General features: G+C 39.4%; 2 protein-coding genes across 4 annotated transcripts in view; both read left to right on the top strand.

Annotated features, from left to right (window-relative positions):
• Nucleotides 1-27,927, top strand: part of LOC311292136 (uncharacterized protein) — a 188,706-nt gene that overhangs the window by 97,987 nt on the left and 62,792 nt on the right. The gene's annotated exons all lie outside the window — the stretch shown is intronic.
• On the top strand, nt 284-15,639 carry LOC311292040 (uncharacterized protein). 2 transcript variants are annotated; one of them, XM_084411472.1, is made up of 3 exons: nt 284-678; nt 8,640-10,434; nt 15,207-15,639. In XM_084411472.1, exons 2-3 carry the CDS (start codon nt 8,645-8,647, stop codon nt 15,253-15,255), a joined length of 1,839 nt encoding a protein of 612 aa, XP_084267598.1. In that variant the 5' UTR covers nt 284-678; nt 8,640-8,644; the 3' UTR covers nt 15,256-15,639. The 2 variants fall into 2 exon arrangements, with proteins under 2 accessions (XP_084267598.1, XP_084267597.1); XM_084411471.1 differs by having other exon boundaries at nt 15,204-15,639.

The following is a 27,927-nucleotide window of genomic DNA, read 5'->3' as shown; positions in this document are numbered from 1 at the left end:
TTTTACTACAGTGTTGTCAAATATCTATTCCGAAGCTGTGGGGGGAGCTCTAGAGAGAAACCTGCGAGCAAAAAGCGAGAATACAGCGAAGAAATCCCGAAACTACTGAGCCCTGCTTTAAAGATTACCATGGTAAATTTTTCTTTTTTAATATATATATATATATATATATATATATATATATATATATATATATATACTTGCACGGATTAATTGTTCACCACAAGACTAGTAATATGCGCTAACAAAGTAAATAGGGTCAATTTTTATTTCATGGGGACTTTAAAGAATTGTTGGGGAAACCATTAAATGATATGAGTACACTGTTATTTCGATTTTTAAAGGAAACAAGATTGGCAGAAAGAATATAATTATTATTATTATTATTATTATTATTTGGAGTTATTTCTTCTATGGAAGTTTTTTTTTTTTTTTGGTTTAGTTATTCATCTCCGGCCCACACTCCAGTACAGTAGGTGGCGGAAATGCACCATTAATGTTGGATGCCAACCGCGAACCGCCGTTAAACATCAACGAAGAAGAAGTTGCATGTGCTCCGGTGTATTGTAAACACAGGCGTGTATTGCCTTATCAATTTCACCCCGAATCAGACGTAGAGTATATTAGGAATCGAGCAGAACTTGTGCACCAACGGCTGTTACAGGACGTTTCAGAGAGGTATGTTGTTTTTTTTGTTTTTTTGTAGATCTCTCATACTTTTTCTAAACGTGGTTATTTGTAAATCAAATCAAATCAAGTATATTTGTATAGCGCTTTTCACAATACAGATTGTATCAAAGCAGCTTCACAGTATTAAATTAAAATAAAATAATACAACAAGGTTTTTTTCTAGTGGAATTTATTGATTGATAGAATAAAATTAAATATCCCCAAAATATCCCCAACTGAGCAATTAAGCCAAAGGCAACATTGAAATAGCTAGCATTGAGCGAGCTAAATGCTACTGATGTTTATGTTTTAACACGCAAAAATATCCATGCATTTCATACAATCGTTCTACCTCATAATATTACAATCCTACAAATCCACACTCTACAAAACGAATGTAGCCAAATCTGTCGTTGGAACCATGAGCACACGAGACTAACCATGGTTTTACCACAGTAAAGAAAATGTTAACATTAGGCTACCTGATGCCAACAACACCATCATTCAACGATCGCTGGTGGGATTAAAATGAAGTTTGTATGTGTTTGATACAGCGTTGCTACAACATAAATAAAACGATATAGCAATGGAAAACACATCAACAAAGGCAAAGCATAAAACGTGTTGTGACCCATAAACCTCAGCTTCTGCTTTTAAAGTGGGAACTGCTCCATCTTTCAGGACAAACTTTTTTTGTGAATCCATTGTGAATTCGCTTAGATCCACGTTATGACTCAGCAACTCTTCCTCTTCTCCACATGTGTCTGTAATACAGCTGTATAGCTACTACTAGCCCTGAGTGAATTGGTAGAGTTATTTTATGTTTCAGACTTATCCCTTAATAAAACATGAACAAATTCATACAGTGAACTAGAGTATTGGTATTATCTGGCATTTGACAGTAATATTATTTCACCACAGCCACTTGTAACACTAAACTGAAAATGGTACTTTAGTTTTGCAATAACTGTATAAGAAACAGTGCAACAAATAAATCTAGGAATATACAAAAGTATATATGAATAATATAAAAGCATATCTCTTTAAAACTTAATGTCTAGAAACAATTTTGTTAAATACAAGTTTTTCTGCATGTCAGTTTTTAAATACCAAAGTACAGAAAAAGTGCAACAGTAAACTTATACTCAATCTAAGTAGTCCTTTAAAAACACTAAGTGCAGTCACAGTGTAGTGAAATAAGAGACTTTAATAGAGTACTCAAATAAACCTCAACTTAACAAGTTACAATTCAACAAGAGCAGTATTAAACCCAGAATGAAAATATACATATTTCAAGTAACTCAGGTAATTTCATTCCCACAAACTGTTGTAATTATAAATAGCCCTTACCTGTAGGTTAAAGATGCTAGACGTTGTTTCAGGGTTTAACCAGTTCAGTCCTGGATCCATTTCACTGGGCGTTTGCTAGTATCAAAATCCAAACTTCATCAAAATAAAGATTTTCCACTCTGATAATCACTCTTATATAAATTATTATTATTAGTAGTAGTAGTAGTAATTTCACGTAAATGATAATTATACAAGCTTGATAAAAATTCTCATTCTCATTCTAGAAGAAAATTTCAGATGGCACTTACGAGGCTTTTGCATCTGATCTCTTCATAAATAGACCTATAGGCAGGGTTGGGGAGTAACGGAATACATGTAACAGCGTTACGTAATCAGGATACAAAAATCCAGTAACTGTAATCCGTTACAGTTACGTAAAAAAACGTAGTAATCAGATTATAGTTACATTTAAAAAAAAGGGGGAATACTTTCAGGATTACAATGGTTTCATTTAAAACTAAATAAATAAATATTTTGGCATAATACCACTGTAGTTCCTGGTTATGGTGCCAGTAATGACTCACGTGTGCCACGCGCTGGTGAATGCGCAAATAACAGCTGTCTACAATTTCCTCAGACGCAGATTGAATCACTGCTGCTAGTAGAAACGATGCTGCCTGCGGGTAAAATCGCTTTTAATTCATGGAAATTCCGCTGCTATTTTGTAGAAATTAGGAGAGTATCTTTTTTAGAACCCAAAATGTCCTTTCTTAATCTTTTCTCACGTAACGGGATGTTCGTTGTCTAGGTAACGTAGGGGAACTCCCACTGCCAACGCCACAAGTTCAGTCAGGCAAATTAAGAAAGATCACGGCTTTAGTCAACATGTAGCCTAGGCCTATTGTAAAATAAACTAATATGTAGATTGTGTAAAAAATTTAAATGTTGTGTTTTTATTTTTTAGTTAAAAATTAGTTACAAATAAAACAAAATAATCTGTAATACCATACATTAGCCACTGATGTCTGTATAGCCCTTTACATAAATATATATTCAGGCCTGTGTGTATATTTTGAAAATATTGTAATGTACACTGAGCCAAATTCTTAATAAATAAAAGTTTTTTAATATTTTTTTTTAATAATATTTCTTCTTGCTTGACTTTATTTATATACGTGACCTTGAAGTGATCCAAAAGTAATCAGTTACATTACTTTCATATTATAGTACTTGGATTACGTTACTGAATACTTTTTTTATGAAGTAATTTGTAACTGTAACGGAATACATTTTTAAAGTAATCCTCCCAAGCCTGCCTATAGGCTAGGCTATATGCTATGTGTATATATATATATATATATATATATATATATATATATATATATATATATATATATATATATATATATATATATATAAAATATATATATATATATATATATATATATATATATATATACATATATATTAGGGCTGGGGGAATTAACGTGCTAATCTTTGTGATTAATTTGATATGTTTAACGCATTAAAAAAAAAAATAAGGCAATTGATGCATCACCTTTTTTTGTCTCGTTTTAATGACTTCCTGTTGCGGCTGATATTGAAATGGCCGACAATATGCCGCCCCTCATGTTTGGCGATCAGGTTTCATTCTTACGCAGCTTTCATGAGAGGGTCTTTTCCGCTCTGTGTGTGTGTGTCGGCGCGCTGCGCTCTCTGCTCAATGTTCCGCTCTGTGTTTGCGCTGCGCGTTCTGCTCTGTCTTTAACGGCCCAAACGCTCCAACCATGTACTGAGATCACGCACTGGAAAAGCAAAGTCCGCTCAAATCGTGTGAAATTACTCAGTAGTTGACTTCTGTTTGCTGAGCTGGTATAGCCATGATGGGCAACAATGGTAAAATGACCTGCTCTGATCACATGCTCTGGTAATAATAACTTTGTGACTATACTTTGTTTTGATAATAAGCCAAAAAAATAAATCTGTTAAATCTGAGTATGTTGCATAGAACTCAAGTCAAGTCATCTTCATTTATATAGCGCTTTTAACAATGCAGATTGTTTCAAAGCAGCTTTGCAGAGATAGACGTATAATTTAAGGTAACAGAGATTGTTTTGGCTTTATAGCGGTTCTTTAATAAAGTTATATTCCAGCTAAAGTTATTGTTTATTTATTCCCTTCCGTCGCAACGATCATTTGTTATTAAAGGGACACTCCACCCATTTGCATTAAGCTTTGTATTGTTAGAAACCCAGTCATATATTATAATAAACGTGGATTTTTCATAAATTTTTCCCTGAGATGGGAGAAATAAGGATTTAAGTGTTTTACTTCCTGCTTATTATGACGTAAAAATCATCATTTTGCGTCATAATAAGCAGGAAGTCACATTTCATTGAAAAGTGTAGAGACTACAAACACAAGCTCCTCATTATTCCAGGGGGAGGGACCCGCTCACGCTACAGGCCTATTACAGATCAGTGGGTGGGACTTCACTTTCTGAAACTAAAAGCAATATCCTCCATCTTGTTTGGAAGCTAAGCTAACAGGCACTGTGGAGCCAGTTGTGAAGATATGACAATAGCGGAGGGTAACGTTACTCAATAAGATGTAGAAGAAGAGGATTTCGGAAGTCTGATGCTCGAATCAGGTGTTTGTGGCTACCTTTACAAGCCGGATTATAGCGAAGAGCAGCCGAGGCAGAAGACCTGCCTGCCGCGGACGAGGTGCCCGGACTGGCTCGAGTTAGCGCGGACTGGTGGCGCCGGTGAGCTCACTATGCAACTACGAACACAGAGATAGAGTCCGTGTGCGGCAAAGAATTTCAACGATGCCAATTTCTCCTGGACGAAATCTCTGAATCAGACGAGGACACGGACGTTTGTGTTGTGAACCATCCTAGTTTCGCACGGTCGCACCGCATCTGACTGAACATCCCGGTAACGTTACCATGCAATAATTCACCACTTCGAAAGAAATACAAATGAGGAGTAATTCACTAATGAGTTCACCAACTAACTAACGTTAGACATTTTGTGTGAAATGAATTTCAAGCTCCGGTGGTAGCTAGCCTTATAGACGGATGAGTGATTCATATGCTGTTCTGGATTAGTGGGAGTGGCTTGCGCAGCTGTGCAATGTGGTGCATTGTGGGAGTTGTTGTCTTTCATACAAATGCGTCCTGAAGTTACTTTCTTTCTTTCCTCGGTCAAGAAGGCACCAAATTCAAAATTTATTTTACATTTCGACTACATATATGACCCACTTTCAATAAAGATCAATGTTCCCATGGGTGAAATGCTCCTTTAAATTAGTGGCCACTAAGACGACACCATTCTCTCTACACAAACTTTAAACTTGAACCTGTGAGAAACGCTGATGGCGGTCAAATGCGCATTAAGAATTGGATCTATAGTTATGTGCATTTGAATATGTGTGCGCAGTTTTGGAATTCCCTACAAACCAAGCCTAAACAAAGTAATGGTGCCTTATAAAAAATTGATACAGAATTTTATTTTATTTTATTTTGTTACTTCGGGGTAGGTACGTGAAACGAATTTCCCGAAAACGCCGGGGAATCCCGAGTGGTAAAGGGATCCTCCATAGTGAGAGACTATTTGGCACTTCAGCACTGCGTTGTCATCGGGTCCAGGCGAAGGGCCTTCGTCAGATCTGGATACGGCCTCGATCCGGCAGGCTGCAGGAAAACCTTGGGATAAACAAAGACACTAAAATTAGCGTAGATGCCATTCTTCTTATGATGTAACGAGTACATATCAGGATTTATGGGAAGTGTTCCCGGTTCCAGCTGACCTAATATATGCAGCCTAATATTGAATTATTAAAGTCTATAATGTGTTATGTGTATGCTAGGTCAAAGAGATGTGTCTTTAATCTGGCTTTGAACTTAGAGTGTGTCTGCTTCCCGGACAATGGTAGGAAAACTGTTTTGGCGCTAAATAGGAAAAGGATCTACCTAAATCCAGCAGTCGATTTAGATATTCTAGGTATTATCAACTGGCTGGAATTTTGAGATTGCAATAGACGTGAAGGACTATAAAGCGTTAAGAGCTCGCTCAAGTACTGCAGAGCTAAACCATTTAGTGCTTTGTAAGTAATCAGCAATATTTTAAAATTGATGCGATGTTTGATAGGGAGCCAGTGCAGTTTTGACAGAACCGGGCTAATATGGTCATACTTCATGGTTCTGGTAAGAACTCGAGCTGCTGCGTTTTGAACTAGCTGTAGTTTGTTTATTAAGCGTGCAGGACAACCACCCAGTAGATCATTACAATAATCTAGCCTTGAGGTCATGAGGGCATGAACTAATTGTTCTGCATTTGTCACTGAGAGCATATGACGTAATTTAGATATATTTTTAAGATGGAAAAATGCAGTTTTACAGATACTAGACACGTGACTTTCAAATGAAAGATTGGTATCAAAGAGCACACCCAGGTTCCTAACCAACGACGAAGACTTAACAGAGCAGCCATCAAGTGTTAGACAGTATTCTAGATTATTACGTGAGGAAGTTTTTTTGTTCAATAATTAGAATTTTCAGAGTTAAGTAGTAGGAAATTACTACCGTATTTTTCGGACTATAAGTCGCTCCGGAGTCGCATCAGTCAAAAAATGCGTCATGAAGAGGAAAAAAACATATATAAGTCGCACTGGACTATAAGTCGCATTTATTTAGAAATTTATTTCACAAAATCCAAGACCAAGAACAGACATTTTTATCAGGAAAGGCAAGTTATTCAACTAACGTTACACAGCAGCACACAGAACAACAGGCTGAATAGGTGTTCGGTGTGTTAACGCAACACATTAACAGTTATTCAGCTACACAATAGCAAAAAAGAACATATACCTGGGAGGCTTGAATAGGCTAAATTAACATAAGCCAGCGAGTCCAACAAGAAATTTACCAGTAAACAAGTTCACCAAGCTCCCGCGATCTCATTCCAAAACATCTTCTTCCTCCCTTGGTGTCGCTTCTGAACAACTCTGCCAACTAGAGCGCCCTCTCGCGGCTGTAGACGGTAATGTTTTCTCTTGGTTCATCTCAGTCTGAATTAATTTTGATATATAAGTCGCACCTGATTATAAGTCGCAGGACCAGCCAAACTATGAAAAAAAGTGCGACTTATAGTCCGGAAAATACGGTAGTCATCCAATTTTTTATATCAGCTATGCATTCTGTTAATTTAGTGAATTGGTAAGTTTCATCTGGGCATGATGAAATATAGAGCTGAGTATCGTCAGCATAACAGTGAAAACTAATGCCATGTTTCCTAATGATATCTCCTAATGGTAGCATGTACAGAGTGAACAGCAGTGGTCCTAGTACTGAGCCTTGTGGTACACCATACTGAACTTGTGATCGATGAGACATCTCTTCATTTACTGCTACAAACTGATAACGGTCAGATAGGCTAAGTATGATTTAAACCATGCTAGTGCATTTCTACTAATGCCATCATAATTTTCGAGTCTATTTAAAGCAGTGGTTCTCAACCTCTCCTGCAGGGACCCCCTGACAGGCCATGTTTCTGTTTTAACCCTGAAATGGCACACCTGATTCAATTAATGAGTAGTTATTAGAGTAGGAAGAGTAGGAATTAGTCAATTAATCAATTAGTCAACTACTCATTAAGCCTTTAATTATTTGAAACAGGTGTGCCATTTCAGGGTTAAAACAGAAACATGGGGGTCCCTGCAGGAGAGGTTGAGAACCACTGATTTAAAAGAATGTTGTGGTCAATAGTATCAAATGCAGCACTAAGATCAAGTAACACTAATAGAGAGATACAACCATGATCGGATGATAAGAGCAAATCTTAGAGTGTGAATATATATATATATATATATATATATATATATATATATATATATATATATATATATATATTTTTTTTTTATTAAAAAATTCTCAATCATTCTTTCAAGAAGAGAAAACAGCCTGTCCATCCTCTCCCTACTCTCTTGTGCTCGTCAAAAACTCGTCCTCTCTGTCTCGCCTTCTTCGTGGTGCTCCTGCTGGTGCTGATGCTGGTGCGGCTGGCTCCTCCTCTTCTTGGTCACACACTGCTAAACTCAGCCCTGGTGTGTCCTCAGGGATTGAGGAAATGAGGACAGGGGGGTTGGTGGAGTGGCTCTGTCCCAACACCTCATCCATGAGGACAAACCACTGCCAAGTTTCAGTAGTGGGTTTCCCACTCACACCCTCACCTGTCCCAGGACACTTGCAATTACGGCTCTAGTATCTCAGCGATCTGACATAGGGCAAGCAGTTTGGAGAACAAATGCAACAAAGAGTAACGTAATGTAACTTTTATTTTTTTTTCGGCCTGTATGGGAGTTGCCTTCCCCAGCAGACCCATTTTCTCCAGAATTGCTCTAATAAAGCAGAAAAGGGTACTTAAGAAAAATATTAACACAGCGGTGCATTGTTAGGCCACCAAGGATCCTTTTATGTAACCTTCCTTTCACGGGGAAACGAAGGGTGCATTTGGCGTCACTTTAGCCTTTGTCAATGCAGCCTTCACACTGGGACACAGCTAGGGATTAAATCACAGAAAAACGTGGGCAAACTGGGTCTCACAGGCAAACATAACATGAACACAGACACTAAACGTGACACGTACTGATGCAATTAAACTTTTTTTTCATTTCAGACCTGATGGAAGAAAACGAGGAGAGTGAAAAAATGAGTGAAGTGAAGGAGGAGAGTGAAGAACTGAGTGAAGTGGAGGGTGAAGTAATGAGTGAAGTGAAGGAGGAGAGTGAAGAACTGAGTGAAGTGAAGGAGGAGAGAGAAGAACTGAGAGAAGTGAAGGAGGAGAGAGAAGAACTGAGAGAAGTGAAGGAGGAGAGTGAAGAACTGAGTGAAGTGAAGGAGGAGAGAGAAGAACTGAGAGAAGTGGAGGAGGAACATCATGTCAAACCTGGGAAGAGTTTCACAACCAAACAAAGTCTTGAGATTCATATGTTAATCCACACTGGAAAGAAGCCGTTCTCATGTGATCAGTGTGGAAAAACATTTATTGGGTCATCAAACCTGAAGAGACACCTGACAGTTCATACTAAGGAGAAGCCACATTCATGTTCTGTGTGTGGAAAGAGTTTTTCACAGCTGAGCTCTTTACATACACATCAGAAAACTCATACTGGTGTGACTGTGAGAGAGTACATGTGCTTTGAGTGTGAGAAGACTTTTATTACAGCGCAATGTTTAAAACAGCACCAGAGGATCCACACTGGAGAAAAACCTTACAAGTGTTCACACTGTGACAAGAGATTCAGTCAGCCATCATCTCTGAAAGCACATGAGAGGATCCACACTGGAGAAAAACCTTACAAATGTTCACACTGCGACAAGAGATTCAGTCAATCATCACATCTGAAAATACATTTGAGGATCCACACTGTAGAAAACCCTTACAAGTGTTCACACTGTGACAAGAGATTCAGTCAGTTATCAAATCTGAAAACACATGAGAGGATCCACACTGGAGAAAAACCTTACAAGTGTTCACACTGTGACAAGAGATTCAGTCAGTTATCAAATCTGAAAACACATGAGAGGATCCACAGCGGAAAGAAGCCGCACACGTGTGATCAGTGCGGGAAGAGTTTCAAACACAAACAGAATCGGGAGATTCACATGAGAGTTCACACAGGAGAAAAGCCATTTACATGTGATCAATGTGGGAATAGTTTCACAACCAAACAAAGTCTTGAGATTCACATGCGGGTTCACACTGGAGAGAAGCCGTTCACATGTGATCATTGCGGCAAAGCATTTGCCCAGGCATCACACCAGAAGGCACACCTGACAGTTCATACTGAGGAGAAGCCATATTCATGTTCTGTGTGTGGAAAGAGTTTTTCACACCAGCAATCTTTACATACACATCAGAAAACTCATACTGGTTTGAGAGAGTACGTGTGCTGTGAGTGTGAGAAGACTTTTATGACAGCGAAATGTTTAAAACTGCACCAGAGGATCCACACTGGAGAAAAACCTTACAAGTGTTCACACTGTGACAAGAGATTCAGTCAGTTGTCAAATCTGAAAGCACATGAGAGGATCCACAGCGGAGAAAAACCTTACAAGTGTTCACACTGTGACAAGAGATTCAGTGATCCATCAAATCTGAAAACACATGAGAGGATCCACACTGGAGAAAAACCTTACAAGTGTTCACACTGTGACAAGAGATTCAGTGATTTATCAGCTCTGAAAACACATGAGAGGATCCACACTGGAGAAAAACCTTACAAGTGTTCACACTGTGACAAGAGATTCAGTGATTTATCATCTCTGAAATCACATGAGAGGATCCAGAGCAGAGAGAAGCTGCACACGTGTGATCAGTGCGGGAAGAGTTTCTCTATTAAATGTCTGCTGAAGATACACATGAAGATCCATACAGTGCAGAAACCACATCACCACAGTCTGAGATCACGGTAAGTAGTTCATTTTTATGTGCCGAGAAACAAAATCTCTTCTGTGTAAGTTAGTCAAAGTCAAATCACTCTATCTCCACCTATAGTTGGCGCTGTTTCACTGTGGCTGCTGTTGAATCATCCAGGGGTGCGTTTGTATTGAAAGCATCGTTGGCCAACTATGGTCGCAAGTTTATCGCAATGTCCATTGAACTCTATTGGTAACGAGGGAACTTGCGACCATAGTTGGCTAACGATGCTTTCGGGAAATGCACCCCTGGTTGTGAATGAGGCCGACACCTGATGTGATTGTAAAGCGCTTGGTGTGTACAACTGCCGTGCAAAGACAAAAGACCGTAACTTCATTTTGGTTGAAAATTAGTTATTAATATTTTTCCACGTTCAATACATCCTTTATGATGTGGATAAAAATACATCCTTTATGATGTGGATAAAAATTGAGTCAATTCTGTTTTTTTTTGTTTGTTTGTTTTTTCCGAGAAATGAATTGGTTGTCTTTACAGTAACTTCCAAAAGCCCAAGAGAAACCAAGGTAGAACACTATAACAGTAATACCACCAAAGAGCAGTAGGCTTTGTTTTGGAACGCTCAAATTCAGTTACGGTACGCATGTCAATATGAAGTTACTGTGCCGGTGTTCTATCAAATAATGCTACTTATCAGATTGTACATTGTTCTGCCTTTGTTTTACTGTCAATCAAAATTGGAATTACAGTGTTGCCTACTTTGTACAGCTTCCATCAGTCCCTGTAACTTCTGATGTTCCCAGAGCTTTGTCCTGCACAAACGTGGTCATGCTGTAGAAGATGAATACAACTAAAAACTAAAGCCCCGCCTCACCCAGTTCGGGTACCGGACCTGTTTGAAACACCCATGGGTTTAACTTCGCCGGCGCCTTCAGCATCGCCCTAAACATGGTAGAGTCGGCGCGGGACTAATATAATCACAGGCAGTGTTTATAATGAAGCTACAAGTGTACTGGTGCATACAACATCAAACCAGCTCTTACAAGCGGGTTATACCTATAACAGCATCCGGAATAAATACGCGGGACGAGCGAAGTGCAATAATAGGGTAGACAGCTGAAACCACCGCATAATGAAAAGACGCAGAACACAGAATGTTGTGCTATAAATGCATTAGTCGTCGAGGTAGTCCAGAACGTGCTCACCACTGATAGTCTCAAAAAGGACTGTTTTTCATGACCGTGAATGTGAGGAGCACAACACATTTGAACACGAATCTCAGGAAGCGCCTGTGATGAGGGCTATCTGAATGTGAAAGTATGCGTCTTTCAGATCCACCACGTGCGCGAGGATCTGTTTTATATCGTGATCATTTTGAACGCGTGCTTAGCACGTCACTCGGTTCCAATTGAAGATAGATTGGAGCTATGTTGTCATGTCTAATGTATTAATAATGCCTTTAGAATGCAACCAAAGCACAGGATAGCAGGATGGCTATAAGCAGGGCTTAATTTGAGCCGGAACATGTTCTGTCACCTCTGGCGTTGGATCCGGAACCTTTTTTATTGGATCCGGCACCTCCTGTGTCACCAAGGAAAATTAATTGCCTAAATGAAAAAAATAAAATTACTGTTTGTGTAGCCTAGTGTTCAATGTTTGTGACACATGACTTGTTGTAGCCTACTAGTTGAGATTGCTGTTAGCCTCGATTGTTTCACTCAGGGGAAAAATGTCAAAAAGACAAAAAAGTTTGCTTAACTTTTTCAAATACGCTGGCCAGTCAGATCCCAAACAAGCAAAAATCGTTTCAGCTGATCAAGAATGTGGAGACCACGGTGGACACAGCAGTAGCCTAGTATCGACATAGTATCTTGTTATTTCGACAAAATAAGGGGACATTCTAATCTGCATTAAGCCACATTAAACGTTCTTATAATGGTTTTCGGGAGGAAAATGCTTAACATGTAATTGCGTTCATATTCTGGGCTCATCTGATTTTATAGGCTACATAGCATAGCCTACTTTGATTTTAGTATCATAATGATTAATAAATGCACGCACAATTATCCGTGAACTTGATTTGAACAAATGCCTTTCAACTTGTGTGTGCAAAATTTAGAATTCAGAATTAAATGAATGTGCAGCAATTTGTAGCCTACAAATAGAGTATGTAGGCCTAATATACTGTTGTAGCCATTAAAAAAGCGCATTTAGTTTCATATTTGTTAAAATATTATAATGTTATTTATTTTTTTATTTTTTCATTTATGTTGATTTATGAAAAGTGAACAGCAAGACCGAGTAAGATAGGATGCGCAATATGAGACCTGGAGTGGGTCAGACATGATTTTGACCACTTCATCAAGTTTTCTTTTTTAGAAAGCCTTTCTTTAAAGTGAATTTCGTTTTTGTATAAATTGTATCTTAATTTTAATAAATTTGTCATCAACCAATTGCCTGGATTTAATGAATAAGAAGCAAATATAACAGACCATCATGGAGGCGCCCGCGCGGTCACTTGCATTGCTCGTGAACAGGAGCGCATCTTATCCTAACGAAAAAAGAAAAAGGCTACTCTCTTATTATGTAATCCATTAGGCCTATTTATGTGCATTTCTCTCTATAGGCGCGTTCACACGGAGATGGCGATCGTCAATTTCATCTTTGCAGCCGAGTCGACACTGTCAGAGAAAACACTTGTTTATTAATAAAAATCAATACACACGTCAACGGATTTACATATGCACATCTTCTTGCTTGTTGCACACACTTTACAAATTAAGCACTGGCTATAAGTAATTGTTTATCATACAAAATAAATGCCATGATCACTGGATTTTATACAGCGGTCTTTTACAGAACTATTTAGAATGGTCTTTAATGATTTTGTTAATGGTGATAAAACCAAATATTGATAATGTGGAAGTAACTGCCTTTTGCCTTGGCATGACTTCTCACTTTTTTGCTGACAATAGAAAGGCAGAGTACAGTATCTTTAAAGGAGAACTCCGGTCAATTTTAACATTGAGCTAATTTGTTTGTAAATTTGGAGTGCTGTCAATACAGAGAACAACGGCAAAAATCGCTGTTGCCTACACCATGTTATCCTCTTTTTAAAATTTGCACCCTGTTGACTTCAATAGGGCAAGTTTTAAACCTGATTTTAGCTTCTTAACATCCTTGATGTGTCATTACAAGTGCACAGCCATGTGAGTGATACCTTCAGAGTGAACGCGGGTGAATCTGACTGCAGTAGATGTGAAAGATATGGATAAAAATTATGTTATTTCAGCCAGCGCTCATACCTGTATTTACATCCTGTTTTCGGTCGAAGTCCATAGTAATCGATTTTCGAGTTCACGCGCATAGGTTTAGTTACCTATGATCACGCGCGTGAACTCGACAATCGATTACTATGGCCTTCGACCGAAAACAGGATGTTAATGTTAAAATTGACCGGAGTTCTCCTTTAAAGTTACACTGTGTGATATTCTCCCCCATCTAGCGATGAAATTGTATATGACTACCCAGTGAATATTAGTTTCTGTTCTTTTCAATTTCGAGGCCTTTTTAACTCCTACGGTGGCCGTATTATTCCAAGATTAACATGGTTTCCAGTTCGACTCCGTCCAATTGCTCCTTTTAAAACTATCACCTGTGATCCGTCGCAGCACAGATTTGTTACAAGGTAAACAAAATACTTTTTCACCATTGACGCAAGGAAAAGTAACGCAAGTTATACTAGAGGTCGTTCTGGCGTTATGCACAACTATGCTATGGTTAGACAAGCAACTATAAAACTTCGAATTTACACAGGCTGAATTACCTGTTGAGAAGAAAGCAGGCAAATTCGGCGTCCGTTTTAAAATCTTTGCTCCTCATGAGCTCTTTCCATCTGGGAAAAGTTACTCCTATATTGACTTTGGTCTTGCTGATTTGCCTGTCGCGTTGATGTTTTAATTCTCTCTTTTGCTTCCTTGGCGACTCTGCTACATGTCCTCGAAAATAGGCGTGATCCTGGTTGGTTGGTGATCACCATTAAAAAAATCATTATGGTAAAACCTGTATAAAATCTAGTGATCATGGCATTTATTTTGTACCATACCATACCATCTTCTTCTGCTTATCTGGGGCCGGGTCGCGGGGGCAGCAGTCTAAGCAGAGAACTTGATACTGGCGCACTGTCTGTACAATACTGGTGGGCGTCTATCTCTGGGTCATGTTTGTGTGTTCACGGAATTGGATGCTGGTGTATGACGTAAGACGTAGCGTAGGAAGCATCGTGACGAAGAACGAATGTAGAGTTTTGTTTTGCTCTGCTCTCTGGCTGCGCTGTCACGTTCGTTCTACGTCACAACGCTTCCTACGCTACGTCCTATGTCATACACCAGCATCCATCTCCGTGAACGCGCGTCAACCGCTACCGGAAGCCAGTTATTTTCGTTTATAAAGTTTTAAATATGTATATTTTTACGACAAAACCGCACGGATTACCCTTAGAAGGACTTTGTTTATCCCCCTGGAGCCAGATGGATTACTTTTGTGAAGGATGCATGCACATTTTGGGACTTGAAGAAGGTGGACCCCATTGCTTCACATTATAACCACTGAAAGATCGAAGACATTTTCTAAAATAACTGAAAATGTGTTCGTCTGTGAATAATTATGCACAGCAGTTGTTGACCAGATATGATGGGATTAAAATGACTATTGAACTCCTCAGTGATCTTGACTTTGGGCTTCACTTTTGATTTCAAGTTTGTCTCTCATTTGAAATCTCACTTGATTTTATGTTTCTTTCAGCAGAAAAGAACGGCGGTGTGTTTCAGTGCAGGACTTTCTTTACTACGCATGATAGAAAGAGATGAACTGAAAGAGCATCAGAAAATTCACCCTGTAAAAACCTTTGGAGGCAAAGTTCAGGAGCTGAAGAAGAGGCCTTAACACTTTTAATAGAGACATGAATCTTATATTAATTTTTAACTCGTTCTTCATTGTTTTTCATTAGAGCATGTAGTTTCACTTTCACTTCTACTCTTCCATGGAAACGCAAGATATACTTTCTTTGTATAGTATAGTATCTTTGAAACTGGACTCTTTTCTTCTCTTCCTCTCTTGAGATGCTTTGGCTCTTATAAGTCAGTAAAGAGAGAGATCTGTCTAATTCACTTTCACTTAATGTTTGTAGGCTATTTGCTTCATGTAATATTGATTAAACTCTTTACTAATTTTTTCAACATCTTATTATTGTCATTTTTTAATTTTCTGCTGATTCTGCTTGAATTAAGAGCAATTTCTTCATTTTAGTTCTGAAATTCATGAAGTATCCTGATATGATTGCTTTTTGAGCTTACTGTGTTTTAAACTTCTCAACAGCTTTTAAATGCGTAACTAAATTATATTTCACTGCACACATGACTGAAATTGAATGAGATTGCTGTCTGTCTACATTACTTGATATCCATTATCATATTTACATTTCAAAGAGTTTGTTTGACTCAGTTTGATGTTTCATTCACACCATAGCCCCTTTCACACAGCGCTTTGAACCCGGGAAACTGCCGGCAAATTGACAGAGTGCCTTCAGCGTCATCACTACGACACAGCATTATTACAGCTTTTGTTCACACACCGCGCATTCCGGGATGAACACGGCAATGTTACTTGGTCCCCAACACAGCATCGATCCCGGCATAAATCCCGGGTCATGTTTGCGTTTCACACAGAGATTCCGGAAAGTACACGGATAAAGTGACCCGGGTTCGTTTGATTGTGAACGCAAACACGACCCGGGATTGATGCCGTGTTTAGAACATTGGTCAAATTAAGTGAAAATAATGACTAACCATTGTTACGTACCCCTTTTAAAAAAGATCTAGGGGTGAAAGGGGTATAACAAATAAACGGTGGGGAGAGACTGAGAGAACTGCCGTCTCCAAGTCCCAGGGCTGATACACAAGAAAGCTCAGTAACACCAGTTTGAGCAAATAAACTGTAACGGATGGACAAGAATCATGACTCTCATTCATTCCTTCTAAATACATTCTTTGCTAAGATTACTAAAGCTTTTAACTATGGCCTGAAACGCCAGAAAGTCTAGGCCAAATTACCCCCTGACACCTTTTATGGGCCTGCTGAGTTTACCCAGGAAAAGCAGACATTCCACGCGAGTCATGTTTGCCAGCTCCAGAGAGATTACGAACTCTCCCTGCACCTTTACGCACACGCATACACGAACTTTGAAAATTAACTTAGAATATAAGCATGTTATATGTATACAATATACTTTTGTGTGTTTCCCAGTTCATATAGTTTATGATTTTCTAGTTGAAAGAGTGAACTATAAATGCTCCTATTCATGTATACTATAATAACTTAGTATTCCCACCTCCTTTTCTTGCCGTCCTTGGTATCCCTTTAACCGTCTCAGTTTGACTGAGCCACTCATATATAGGAGATTACAGTAAATTGTATTATTCTGTATGTACCATCTTTCTGGGTAGAAATGACCAATTCTAAACGCCTTCATAACTTATGCTAGCCTGGGAAAACCCAGACTACTTCCGGGGAATTTGAATTCTCTCTCCAGGATAGTCTGGAGAAGAGCCCATTCAAACTAATTTCTGTGCCGCCGAAATCGCGGCACCAATCAGAAACGTTTGGGGAGGGATGATGACGACAGCGCAGCGACGCTGAAGGAGTTCTCACGCAGTGAAAAATACATTGCGGAGCAGAGAGGAGACTGACAACACGCTGGCAGACAGGACAGAGCAGGCTACTTTTCGGTTACGTTTGATATTAAACATATTAAACAAAGTCTCAGCTTTCAAATTTGGTAATTTTTTTAAAGAAATTTAAACAATAAATACCGTTTTGTTGCTCTTTAATGTGCCGTGACAGATCGCTGTAGAGCATCAGTTAAAGCTGTTCTTGTGAACTGATCATCTCTTCCTTCTAGTTAATTTATAGCCTCAAATAAACATGAACAAACAGAAGAAGGAATGTTGTTTTAACCACGGAAAGGCGTCAGTACACTCCGTTTTTCAAGTTCAAATCCTGTTAATCTACTCTCCTGACTGCTTTGTCGGACAAAATGGCGGATGGCGAAGTATGATTGGTCAGATCACCTGTCAATCAAGCTGAGCTACGTCGGTTGGTGACGCCCCTTTGGAAATGATTTGTCTACATAGCTTCTCCAGACCCTACACTCAGTTTCAACTGAGAAGGGTCTGGTTTTAACCAGGCTAAACTTATGCAGATGAACCGTCCTGACAGGACAAAGGAAATCTTCCCGCTCTGAAATCTCTGAAGGTGACTGGTCCACGTACGCAAAGTAGGCGTAAACTAAGACTCTCCATAAAAGACTGACCCAGAAAGTTTCTCCGTGCACTTCGTCAGTGAGAGGTTCCCGGTTCCACAACTCTAGGGAGTTTCTCCGTTTTTCTTTTCTTTAATCTTTGTCTTTATTTTCGTCTTCAGACTTTTCCTACATTCAGTGAAGTGAACGTAGTCGGCAACTTTACATTTAAGTAGACCCTTTAAATTTCCCGTAAACTCCGTTTGCTCCAGAAGCACGAGAAGAACGCCCAGCTGCGCTCAAACGGACACACGCACGTTTTGTCCTCAGCACCATACAAGACCACATGCAAGTACTACTTTTATACTCTTAAATGCTGTTTTAAGGTTGTCTATTCCCTGTTTGCAGAGCGATTTAAGGTATTGGTGTCTCTCAGACAGGCCCGTCGCGACAAGGCAGGCAAACCAAGCAATTGCTTGGGGCCCCGAGCTGGCCTGGGGCCCCAAGACAACGACTGGTTAAGAATAAAATGCAACGACAAACTGTGTGAGCGCCCCTTTGAGTCAATGCAGTAAAGTGCAATGACACTGTTATCGGGATCCCCCTCAAGGGGGCCCCTCTCAGTAGTCGCTGACAGCAGCCAGCCAATCACGTGATCTCTGCTGCCGGCAAAATACAAAAACTCCTCGGCAGTCATCATGAAGCGGAATTATGCTTCAGGAAGCCAGAAAATAATGAAGAGAAAGGAAGAGGAGGATAAGAAAAAACAAGATAGTGGTAAGTAGGGGTGTAACGATACACGTATTCGTATTGAACCGTTCGGTACGAGGCTTTCGGTTCGGTGTTCGGTACGCGTTTTCAAACCGAACGGTTCGTTGGATAATTTTTCCTGCCGACCAAAATTTCGTTATTTCAAATGTAGGCGCGTTGCGCGTGGCAAGCGCGCTCATAATGTAGAGACGCCGGCGCGACCACAACATTGCCCAACATCAAATGGCAAACGTAATGTAAGCGGAACGAAACTGAGCTACTCGTTATTGTGTGGTTGACGGACCGTTGTTTATCAGTTTGGACCAGTGCACCGCGAGCCGATCATGATCATGCGACACTGTTACTACACAGCGCTTATAAGAGATCTAGTAAAGAAAGCATTTGAATTCGCCACAGAAGTAATAACATCGCTGCGAGATCTAGTGAGAAACATTCACATACTTTGGCAGGAATAGTAGGCTATAATGCCTTCAAGTAACATTACGTCGGTTTTATTTTGACATTATGAATACAATGCAAATGTTAATCTTAACTAAAATAAACATTTGTTTAACTACTACAATACATAAATACAATTACATTTATTTTTTCCAAGGAGCTGTTTTGTTTTATATGATCCTAAGAAGAGTCAATTATAGCTCCAGAATTGCTCAAAGTAAAAAGAAATCATATTTTATGATGCTAGTTTTAATTAAAAAAAGAATTAATTAATTAATTAATTAAAAAAAGGGAGGGCGGGCGGGGGCGGGGGCGGGGGGGGCCTCCATGTCCATTTTGCTTGGGGCCCCCAAATTCCTTCAAACGGCCCTGCTCTCAGAGTTAACTGTCTAAAATTGCCATCCTGAGATTTTTCTTTCACTCTCTCAATCTCTCTCTCTCATTCTCTCTCTCTGTCATTCGTTATTTGTTGTCTTGTATTGTTTTACTGGTTGTACTCACATGTATTCCATGTAACTAGTCATATGTATTTGTAGTTTAATTTATTAAAAAAACATATCCCTAATTGCTTCTGTTTGCTCAACATTTTAAAGTCCCTGAAGTGTTACGATCTAAAGCTACAAAGCTTTACAATTTGTTACTATTTCAGTAACCTAAATGTTATAAGAACAGGAAGGTGATTTTCGTGGCCAGAAAATAGCCTTCTTCGAATTATAAGAAAGAGATCATTTTTGTTGAGAAATTGATGGGTTAATCTTATGTCCGTTTGTTGGACAAACAACTGTTTGATAATTACATTAATTTCCATAAAAGGTGCTGTATGAAACTTTTCTACTAAAATTAATCCTTTTTTATTGCCTGTGTGTGAAGGAGTTATAATCTCACATTAAAATGATCCACTTTGCGGGTTTTGCTATTACCTCTGAAAGCAAGTATTCTTATTTCTATGTGAAGGTGCCGGGTCGGATTTACCGCGAAATCCAGTGACGTCACCTGCATGCGCGTTCCCGAGCCTCTCGCCTCGTCCACTGACTTTGCATTCAACAGCTGCTGCGTTCCAGTCCACTTTTAGACACGCACTTGCGAACTTCCCTAAGCACTTCCCCTTGGGGGAATCCCTGCCGCCATTTTGAAGTGCGTTCCACTTCGTGAAGTGGACGAGGGAAGTTTATATGGACAGACCCTCGTTCCCTCGATTTTGACCGAGGGAGCGAGTCTGCTTCAAATGTACACTTCAGGCACCTATATGTCCCACAATGCAGTACGATTGTGACGTCACCACATATCTCATCTAATCACCACCACAACAGACAACTCTATGATTAATTATATATTTTTTTTGTTTAAAACAACCCAAACACACATAAACATTTGGATGCTGCATTAAACAAATTCTTAAAGGAAAAAAAAATGTAAATAATAAATCAACTCCACAGCTGATTCCAAGTGATCAAGGGCTTAGGACGTTCCAGTTCAGCCCATTGCAGTTTCCGCCAGTAGTGGGCACTCGCAATGACGTACATCCGAGTGAACGAGACGGAGGGAAGTTTGCGAGTGAAGGGCATGACAGTTTTGGACTGGAACGCAGCAAGCGAAGACACTGCAACTTATGACATGGACTTATGACTTATGCAACTTATGACATGTCTGATAAACAGCCTGTGTCGTACAACACAGACTCCAACACAAACTCCCCATATTGAAAAAAAAAAAAATTCTGCTGAAGCTCGTATTAAAGGCCAGACGTGATTTGGATGAACTTCGGGTGAAAAAACACAGATCAACATCGGCAGGGCATTGAATCATGGATAAACCTTATCTACAAACCTAGAATGTACATTTCCTGAAGAAAATGTGAAGTAGTGCTTGCAGTGGCAAAATTCGGCACAGTTGATAGAGTTTCATACTTATGGTACGAGCATGGAGCAACGTCAAGCTGATAAAAGTAGCCTATTATTGTAACGTTGCAGTGGGAGTTTACCTGAGTTTCCAGCATGTTGTGTGATGCTTTCTCCTGTGTGTTGCATCTCAGTCTGAAGGTACCCACAGTGCTCGCTCATAAATTCGAGCACGTGCTTGTAAACTTATTGGTTGCAACTTGCAATCTGAAACCTACATACAGCTCTTTTAAAGGTCATTTTGATAATTGATCTGAAGAATGGACCATTGATATATTGATTACATTATAATTCATTGTGATGGGTTATTGATATATACCATTGATCTATTTTTTAGCTTCAATAATTTTATTAACTCTGTATGAGTAGATGAATCATAACCCAGATTCATCATTATTGATTCCCTATATCATTTGAGCTAAATTTGTTACAAAACAGAGGTATTTTATTTAACAGAATGTGGAAAAGTACTCAAGGCTTCAGGAGGGGAAAGGCCACAACAATAAACAAAAGGTTCCTCTGACTAAGGTTATAAGAAAAAAAAAAAACAGATAATTCACTGACTTCCTCTTTAACTCCAACACAGGAGAAAAAGGGTAATTTCTAAAATAAATGACATTCACATACCTACAAAATATCCCACTTACACTGGCACTCATTGCCAGTCAGGTGGCACTCATTAGCCTGCCAAACAGGGAGAGCAGGAGGGGTAAAAGAAACAAGAACACAGTCTACACACACACACACACATACAGGAAACACAGTTGTTAATTAAAGGGGACATATCATGCTAAATCCACTTTTTTAGCCCTTAAATGCATTTTGTTATTTGGAGTGTTTAGAAGTACAGAAAAGTTGAACTTATTCTCTTCAGGTGCTTCGTTGATATATTTATTTTCTGTTTTGGTCCTATTTTTCAACCTGTTCAGATTTTTCTGTTATCTATGACGTTTTTTGAACTATTACGTCACAGTATTTGCAGCGGAACTGCCAAATAAGGACATTGACTTCCAGCCCAACACTTCAAGCAATCCGCCATTTTTATTTCTCGCTGCAATTTTGTAGTCCAAGCTAAAGTCTGCAGAAGTTACGAGAGGGTAAGTTAAAATGTTCGGTTGTTGGATGTAGTAACTCACACGCTTCATTACACCGTCTAATGTAGATGAACTGCCGCGCTTGTGAGCAGAGAGAGAGAGATACCCGGTTGCGCGCGCGCACTCTCTCTCTTCGGAGCCAGGCGAAAGTGTAAACAAGCCTTCACCGTCTCCAAACTAGACGCTGTCTTGCTCTCTCTCCCTCGCACATATTAATCAAATTAAATCGACACGATGGTAAAAGGTCGGAAGACCAAAGTTTCATGTGTAAATACAGTAACACACCATTGCGATACATCCATATGAAGACGTTGTTCTGCAGGTTCGTCGTCTTTATTTTCATCTCGCTCCGGCTCCGACTCTGGCTCGAACATGTAAGGCTGGCTGGACAAGTCTTCCGTTGTTGACATTTTGTTAATAACGTGTGAATAAAACGTTTCTGTGCCGCTAGATAATCGTATCTCTGCTATCAAACTACAAAAATGGCCGAACGGGGTGGAGTTGAACCTCTACAACCTGGAGAGGGGGCGGGGTATGAAGTGTCTCAATTGTATTTAAAGAGACCGCACCAAAACGAGTTGCTCTCAAACGCACATCAGAAAAGGGGTAGAAAAGGGTCCTGTGGAGCTATAATAATGAGGAATTCAGACCCAGGCATTGCAGTTCCGCTTTATATAGACTACAAATGTATGATTTATATGTAAAAAGGAACAATTTAAAAGTATGATATGTCTCCTTTAAATCATACAAGACAGAATAACTTATGTCCCTATGGACGTAACACATGACGCAGCGCCTGAATTAGGCTACCTTCCGTCAACTTAACCAACGCACAGGGAGCATTGGAAGTTACCAAGCTGGAGACTATTTTCAGGCGCTGCGTCATTTCATTACGCCTGCTGGACTCATGGTACAGCAGTAAAGTTTCTTGATTATTACGCAGGAATGAGAGTATAGTTCCTAGCCATATCAGCCTAGAAAATCGCAACTTTACATTTCCCGTTGGTCTTAGTGCACGATGTAACTACAGAAGAGTCAAGTTTTAAATAGGAAAAATATCGAAACTCTTTGATCGTTTTTTTGAGAGAAATGCTAATGGTCCAGAACTGGACATCGGCTGAATGCATTCAAAAACTGTACAACTCTACTGTTTAACTCTGGGGGAGTTGTAAAATTAGCCTTTTTCCCAAAAAAGTGGAGTATCCCTTTAAGTCCGATAGCGGTGTCTAGGGAATTAAAAAAGAAGCTAGGAGATGTGGAAATGGCAAAGATTTTGAGAGATGGAAGCTTGTTGATAACAAGCAAAACAGAGGAACAGAAAAATAAAGCCTTGCAAATTGAAAGTGTATGCAAGAAAATTATTAGTGAGAGAAAGTTTTTGGGTGAGAATAGAGTAACAAGGGGAGTGATAACAGGGATTCCTTTGGAGGAAGACTTGGAGAAACTCAAGCGCAGTATTAGTGAAGGCGAGGTGAGTAGAATAAAGAGACTGTTGAGAACAATAAATGGTAAAAGGGTTGATAGCTTATCTGTTCTTCTGGAGTTTCAGGAGTCTTTACTTCCAGAAAGGGTGAGAGTAGGATGCATGAGCTTTCCAGTTAGGCCCTATATTCCTCCCCGCTTTGGCACTTTACAAATGCCAGAGGTATGGGCATATAGCTGCAGTTTGCAAAGGGAAGCAGAGGTGTCCCAAATGTGGAGGTGAGCATAGAGTAGAAGAATGTAAGGACAATGCGCTGGATAAATGTTGTAATTGTGGTGGCCAACACAGGGTAACATAGGAGGATGTGAAGTCAGGAAGAGGACTGTAGAAATACAGCAGGTTAAAACAGTTAACAACAGAATCACTGCAGAAGCAGTGAAGAAAGTACAAGGACAAAGGGGAAGGGTCGATACTGACAATGATATGCAGGAGTCAAGAATAGATGCAGGTCAAACAGAGAAAACAAATACAGAACTGACAGTAGATACGATTATTTTGTTTGTGGCATATGTGATCAATTGTACTGATCAAGTTAAACAAAAAACAGAGAAAATTAAAAACATAGTTAAGGGAGCTGAGAAGTTTTTGGGTATAAAAGAAGTGTCTTGGGAGCATATCAAAACAAGTCTTGAAGCAGATGGGAAAGTGGGAGGACCAGGTGATAAGACAAGCTGACTATTGTACAATGGAATGCAAGAAGCTTAAGGCGAGACACTACAGGTGAATAGGGTAAAATTTTTAACTAGCAGATATCACCATGAAACTTTCCCAGTTGATTACCTACATTAAGATGAGAAAAAAAAGTATTACAAGTTTTCTGTAATTTAATGTTTAAATATGCAAATCAGGCAATATCTAATCAAATATGCACTAATTTGCATATATTTTAAAAAACGATATCTGAGTATTGGATAAAGCCAGGTTAAAAATGATTTTTTCAGTGTGTTCACATATTAGATGGGAAAAAAATTACAGAGGGATTTATGGATATCTACTTTTGTTATCCTGTAAATCAGAAAATACTGTCAATAGCCTTAAAAAAATGATTTTCGCCATGTTTTTTGGAATAAAATGTTATATAAATCAGGCTAGGAATAATATATTTACAAATCCCTCTGTAAATGTCTTCATAATATAACTAGGTACAAGTCTGGAAAGTTTGGTGTATATAGGTGCTACTGAAGTGGAGATTTCGTACTTGGAGTATGAGAGAAAGGTCATTTTGAGAAAACGGCTTTAAAGATTTTTCATCAGCCAATGAGATTGCGCATTCAGCCCTTTTACTTTCACGATTGGTTGCTGATAAAAAGGAAATGACCATATTTGGATCCGACAGGATTGTACACAAGAGAGAGAGCTTCCTAACGGTGCTTCTGATGACAGGCTGACGGCAGAGATCGCGGAGCAGCACGTTGATTAAGAACGCAAACTTTTGTTGAATTTATGAGAAATCTACAGACGCAAACAGACAAAGTGTAATAAAATAAAGACCTAAATGTGTATTTCGGACTTTTTTTCAACACAAGTCTGAAAGAAGACATGTTATTGAAGACAAATATCCCCAAATCTCAAAATTGACCAGTAAAAAAAAAACGATGTTTTTGCCTGCCGTGTCTCGCCTTAATAGCGATTGGTCAGGAGTTTAAGAGATTTATTAAAGATTTTAAAAACTAGATGTACCGCATCGCGGTACAAAATATGACCGCCGCTCAGGCCTGCACTGGCTTTCCACAAAAATAAATGACGTGGAGTAATTTGGCTGTATTGCGTGTTTATGTATATACCTAAAAAAAGTAATAGTATGTGCATGTCTGTCTGTGTGTGTGTGTGTGTGTGTGTGTGTGTGTGTGTGTGTGTGTGTGTGTGTGTGTGTGTGTGTATGTGTATGTGTATGTGTATGTGTCTGTGTCTGTGTCTGTGTCTGTGTCTGTGTGTGTGTGTGTGTGTGTGTGTGTCTGTGCGTGTATGTATGTGTGCGTACATGTGTGCGCGTGTGTGTTTGTGTGTGTGTGTCTGTGCATGTGGATTTGTATGTGTGTGTATGGGTGTGTGTCTGTGCGTGTGGATGTCAGTGTGTGTGCATGCTTGCGTTTGTTTGTATTCCTGCATGTGTGTGTGTGACAGTATCATCCTAAACCAGCAACCCTTCGCTCAACAGCACCATCTACAGGCCGATGAGGGGGGGGGGTGGCCCCCGGGGACCAAACGAAATTTTTCCGTAGAAGTCTAGTGGCTCCCAGTTAAATTTAGGATTGATTTTAAAGTATTATTACTGGTATATAAATCATTCAATGGCCTAGGACCTCAATACATTGCAGATATGCTCACTGAATATAAACCCAACAGATCACTCAGATCATTAGGATCATATCAGCTTGAAATACCAAGGGTTCACTCTAAGCATGGCGAGTCCGCTTTTAGCTATTATGCCAGCCGCAGCTGGAACCAGCTTCCAGAGGAGATCAGATGTGCTCCTACTGTAGTCACATTCAAATCCAGACTCAAAACACATCTGTTTAACTATGCATTTACTGAATGAGCACTGTGCCAATGCTCGTCCGACTGTTTGTACTGTATTTTATTTTTTATTTTTCTAAACTGTTTTAATTATTCTTATTTCTTTTTATTATTTTAATTTCTTCTATGTAAAGCACTTTGAATTGCCATTGTGTATGAAATGTGCTATATAAATAAACTTGCCTTGCCTTGCCTTGCCTAGTGGGGCTACATGCCCACCAAATTTCATGTTCCCCCGTGTTTCGGTGTCCCTGGTATCGTTGACGAAAAATTTACGGGGGCCCCAGCGCAGGGGGGGGAAGTGGCCCCCGGGGACCAAACGAAATTTTTCCGTAAAAGTCTAGTAGACCAACATACCATAAAAATGTATTCATCCTCGGTGCCACGGTTCAGGTAGTTATTTAGGAAAAACTGCATTTTTTGGGGTTTGGGGGGGCCCAGCGCGGGGGGGGGGGGTGGCCCCCGGGGACCAAACGAAATTTTTCCGTAGAAGTGTAGTGGGGCTACATGCCCACCAAATTTCATGTTCCCCGGTGCTTCGGTGTCCCTGGTATCGTTGACGAAAAATTTACGGGGGCCCCAGCGCAGGGGGGGAAGTGGCCCCCGGGGACCAAACGAAATTTTTCCGTAAAAGTCTAGTAGACCAACATACCATAAAAATTTCTTCATCCTCGGTGCCACGGTTCAGGTAGTTATTTAGGAAAAACTGCATTTTTGGGGGTTTGGGGGGGCCCAGTGCGGGGGGGGAGTGGCCCCCGGGGACCAAACGAAATTTTTCCTTAGAAGTCTAGTGGGGCTACATGCCCACCAAATTTCATGTTCCCCGGTGCTTCGGTGTCCCTGGTATCGTTGACGAAAAATTCAGTAAGGTGACGAAAAAAAAAAAAAAAAAAAACTTTGACAATCCCTATATGACCGCTTTCGCTAGCTACGCTAGCGACGGTCATAATAAACCAGAAATCATATGTGTTCAAGAGACATGGCTTAAATCAGATATAGAGTTTGTTATTAAAGGATATGATAGCATCCGTAGAGACAGAGGGGAGGGTAGTGGAGGAGGATGTATAATATTTATAAAACAAGGAATGCAATATAGAGTTTTGGGGAAAGGAAAAGAGTTGGAATATTTAATAATTGAAGTATGGACTGCAGAAGGAAATATCAAAGTTGTTAACTTTTATAATCCATGTAATAAGTTGTCATTAGAGTTGCTGGATGAAATGAAGATAAGTTAGTAGGGAAGGTGATTTGCTGTGGGGATTTTAATGCCCATAGCACATTATGGGATAACTGTAATGATACTGATGGAATGGTGATTGAGGAGATAACGGAGATGACAAATTTAGTGTGTTTAAATGATGGAAGTGGTACAGAATCAGCAACAGATCTTACGTTAGTGTCAGATTCATTAGCAGGCATTTACACATAGGAAGTAGTTTCAGGAAAAACACTAGGAAGTGACCATTATCCTATTGTAGTAGGCTTGAGTCTGGAATATGATACAACAGGATTGCAGAAATGGTCATTCAATAGTGCTGATTAGGATACATTTAGGAATATTAGTGGTCAAGAAATGGAAAAAAATTGATAGAAATAAAGATGTTGATCATTTGAATGATTCGTTGTTCTAGAGGCTGCAGAGAAGTCAATAAAGAAGAGAGCAGGTAAGTGCAAAACAAAAGTAAGATTGTACCATGGTGGACAAAGGAATGTAAAAGAGCGATACAATTTCGAAATAAAACTTTTAAAAGTGTTAAAAAGGAATCACTGTTTTCAGAATCGTATTGAATACAAAAGGTTACAAGCAAATGTAAGGAGAGTCATAAAAAATGCAAAGAAAGAATATTGGAGGAAATTTTGTTTGGAAGGGAGACAGAAATTGGTCAAGTTTAGGGGATGATAAAAAGAATGACTGGGATAAAAAGAGAATATGGATACCCTGTTTTAAATGAAGGAGAAAAAAACAGCAGTGAGAGATAATGAGAAAGCAGAGATGCAGGCTAAAGCTTTTGTAACAGTTCACAGTTCA

Source organism: Rutilus rutilus (genome assembly GCF_951802725.1).
Source record: "Rutilus rutilus genome assembly, chromosome: 1".
Taxonomy (NCBI): Eukaryota; Metazoa; Chordata; class Actinopteri; order Cypriniformes; family Leuciscidae; genus Rutilus; species Rutilus rutilus.
Note: the sequence above shows the minus strand (reverse complement) of the source record. Positions and strands in the feature narration are given on the sequence as shown.

Excerpts from the sequence above, each read along its gene's own strand:
- LOC311292040 (XM_084411471.1), top strand. The coding sequence starts at position 8,645 with ATGGAAGAAAACGAGGAGAGTGAAAAAATGAGTGAAGTGAAGGAGGAG. Across the intron at positions 10,435-15,203 it reads CACCACAGTCTGAGATCACG|CAGAAAAGAACGGCGGTGTG; the intron begins GTAAGTAGTTCA and ends TGTTTCTTTCAG.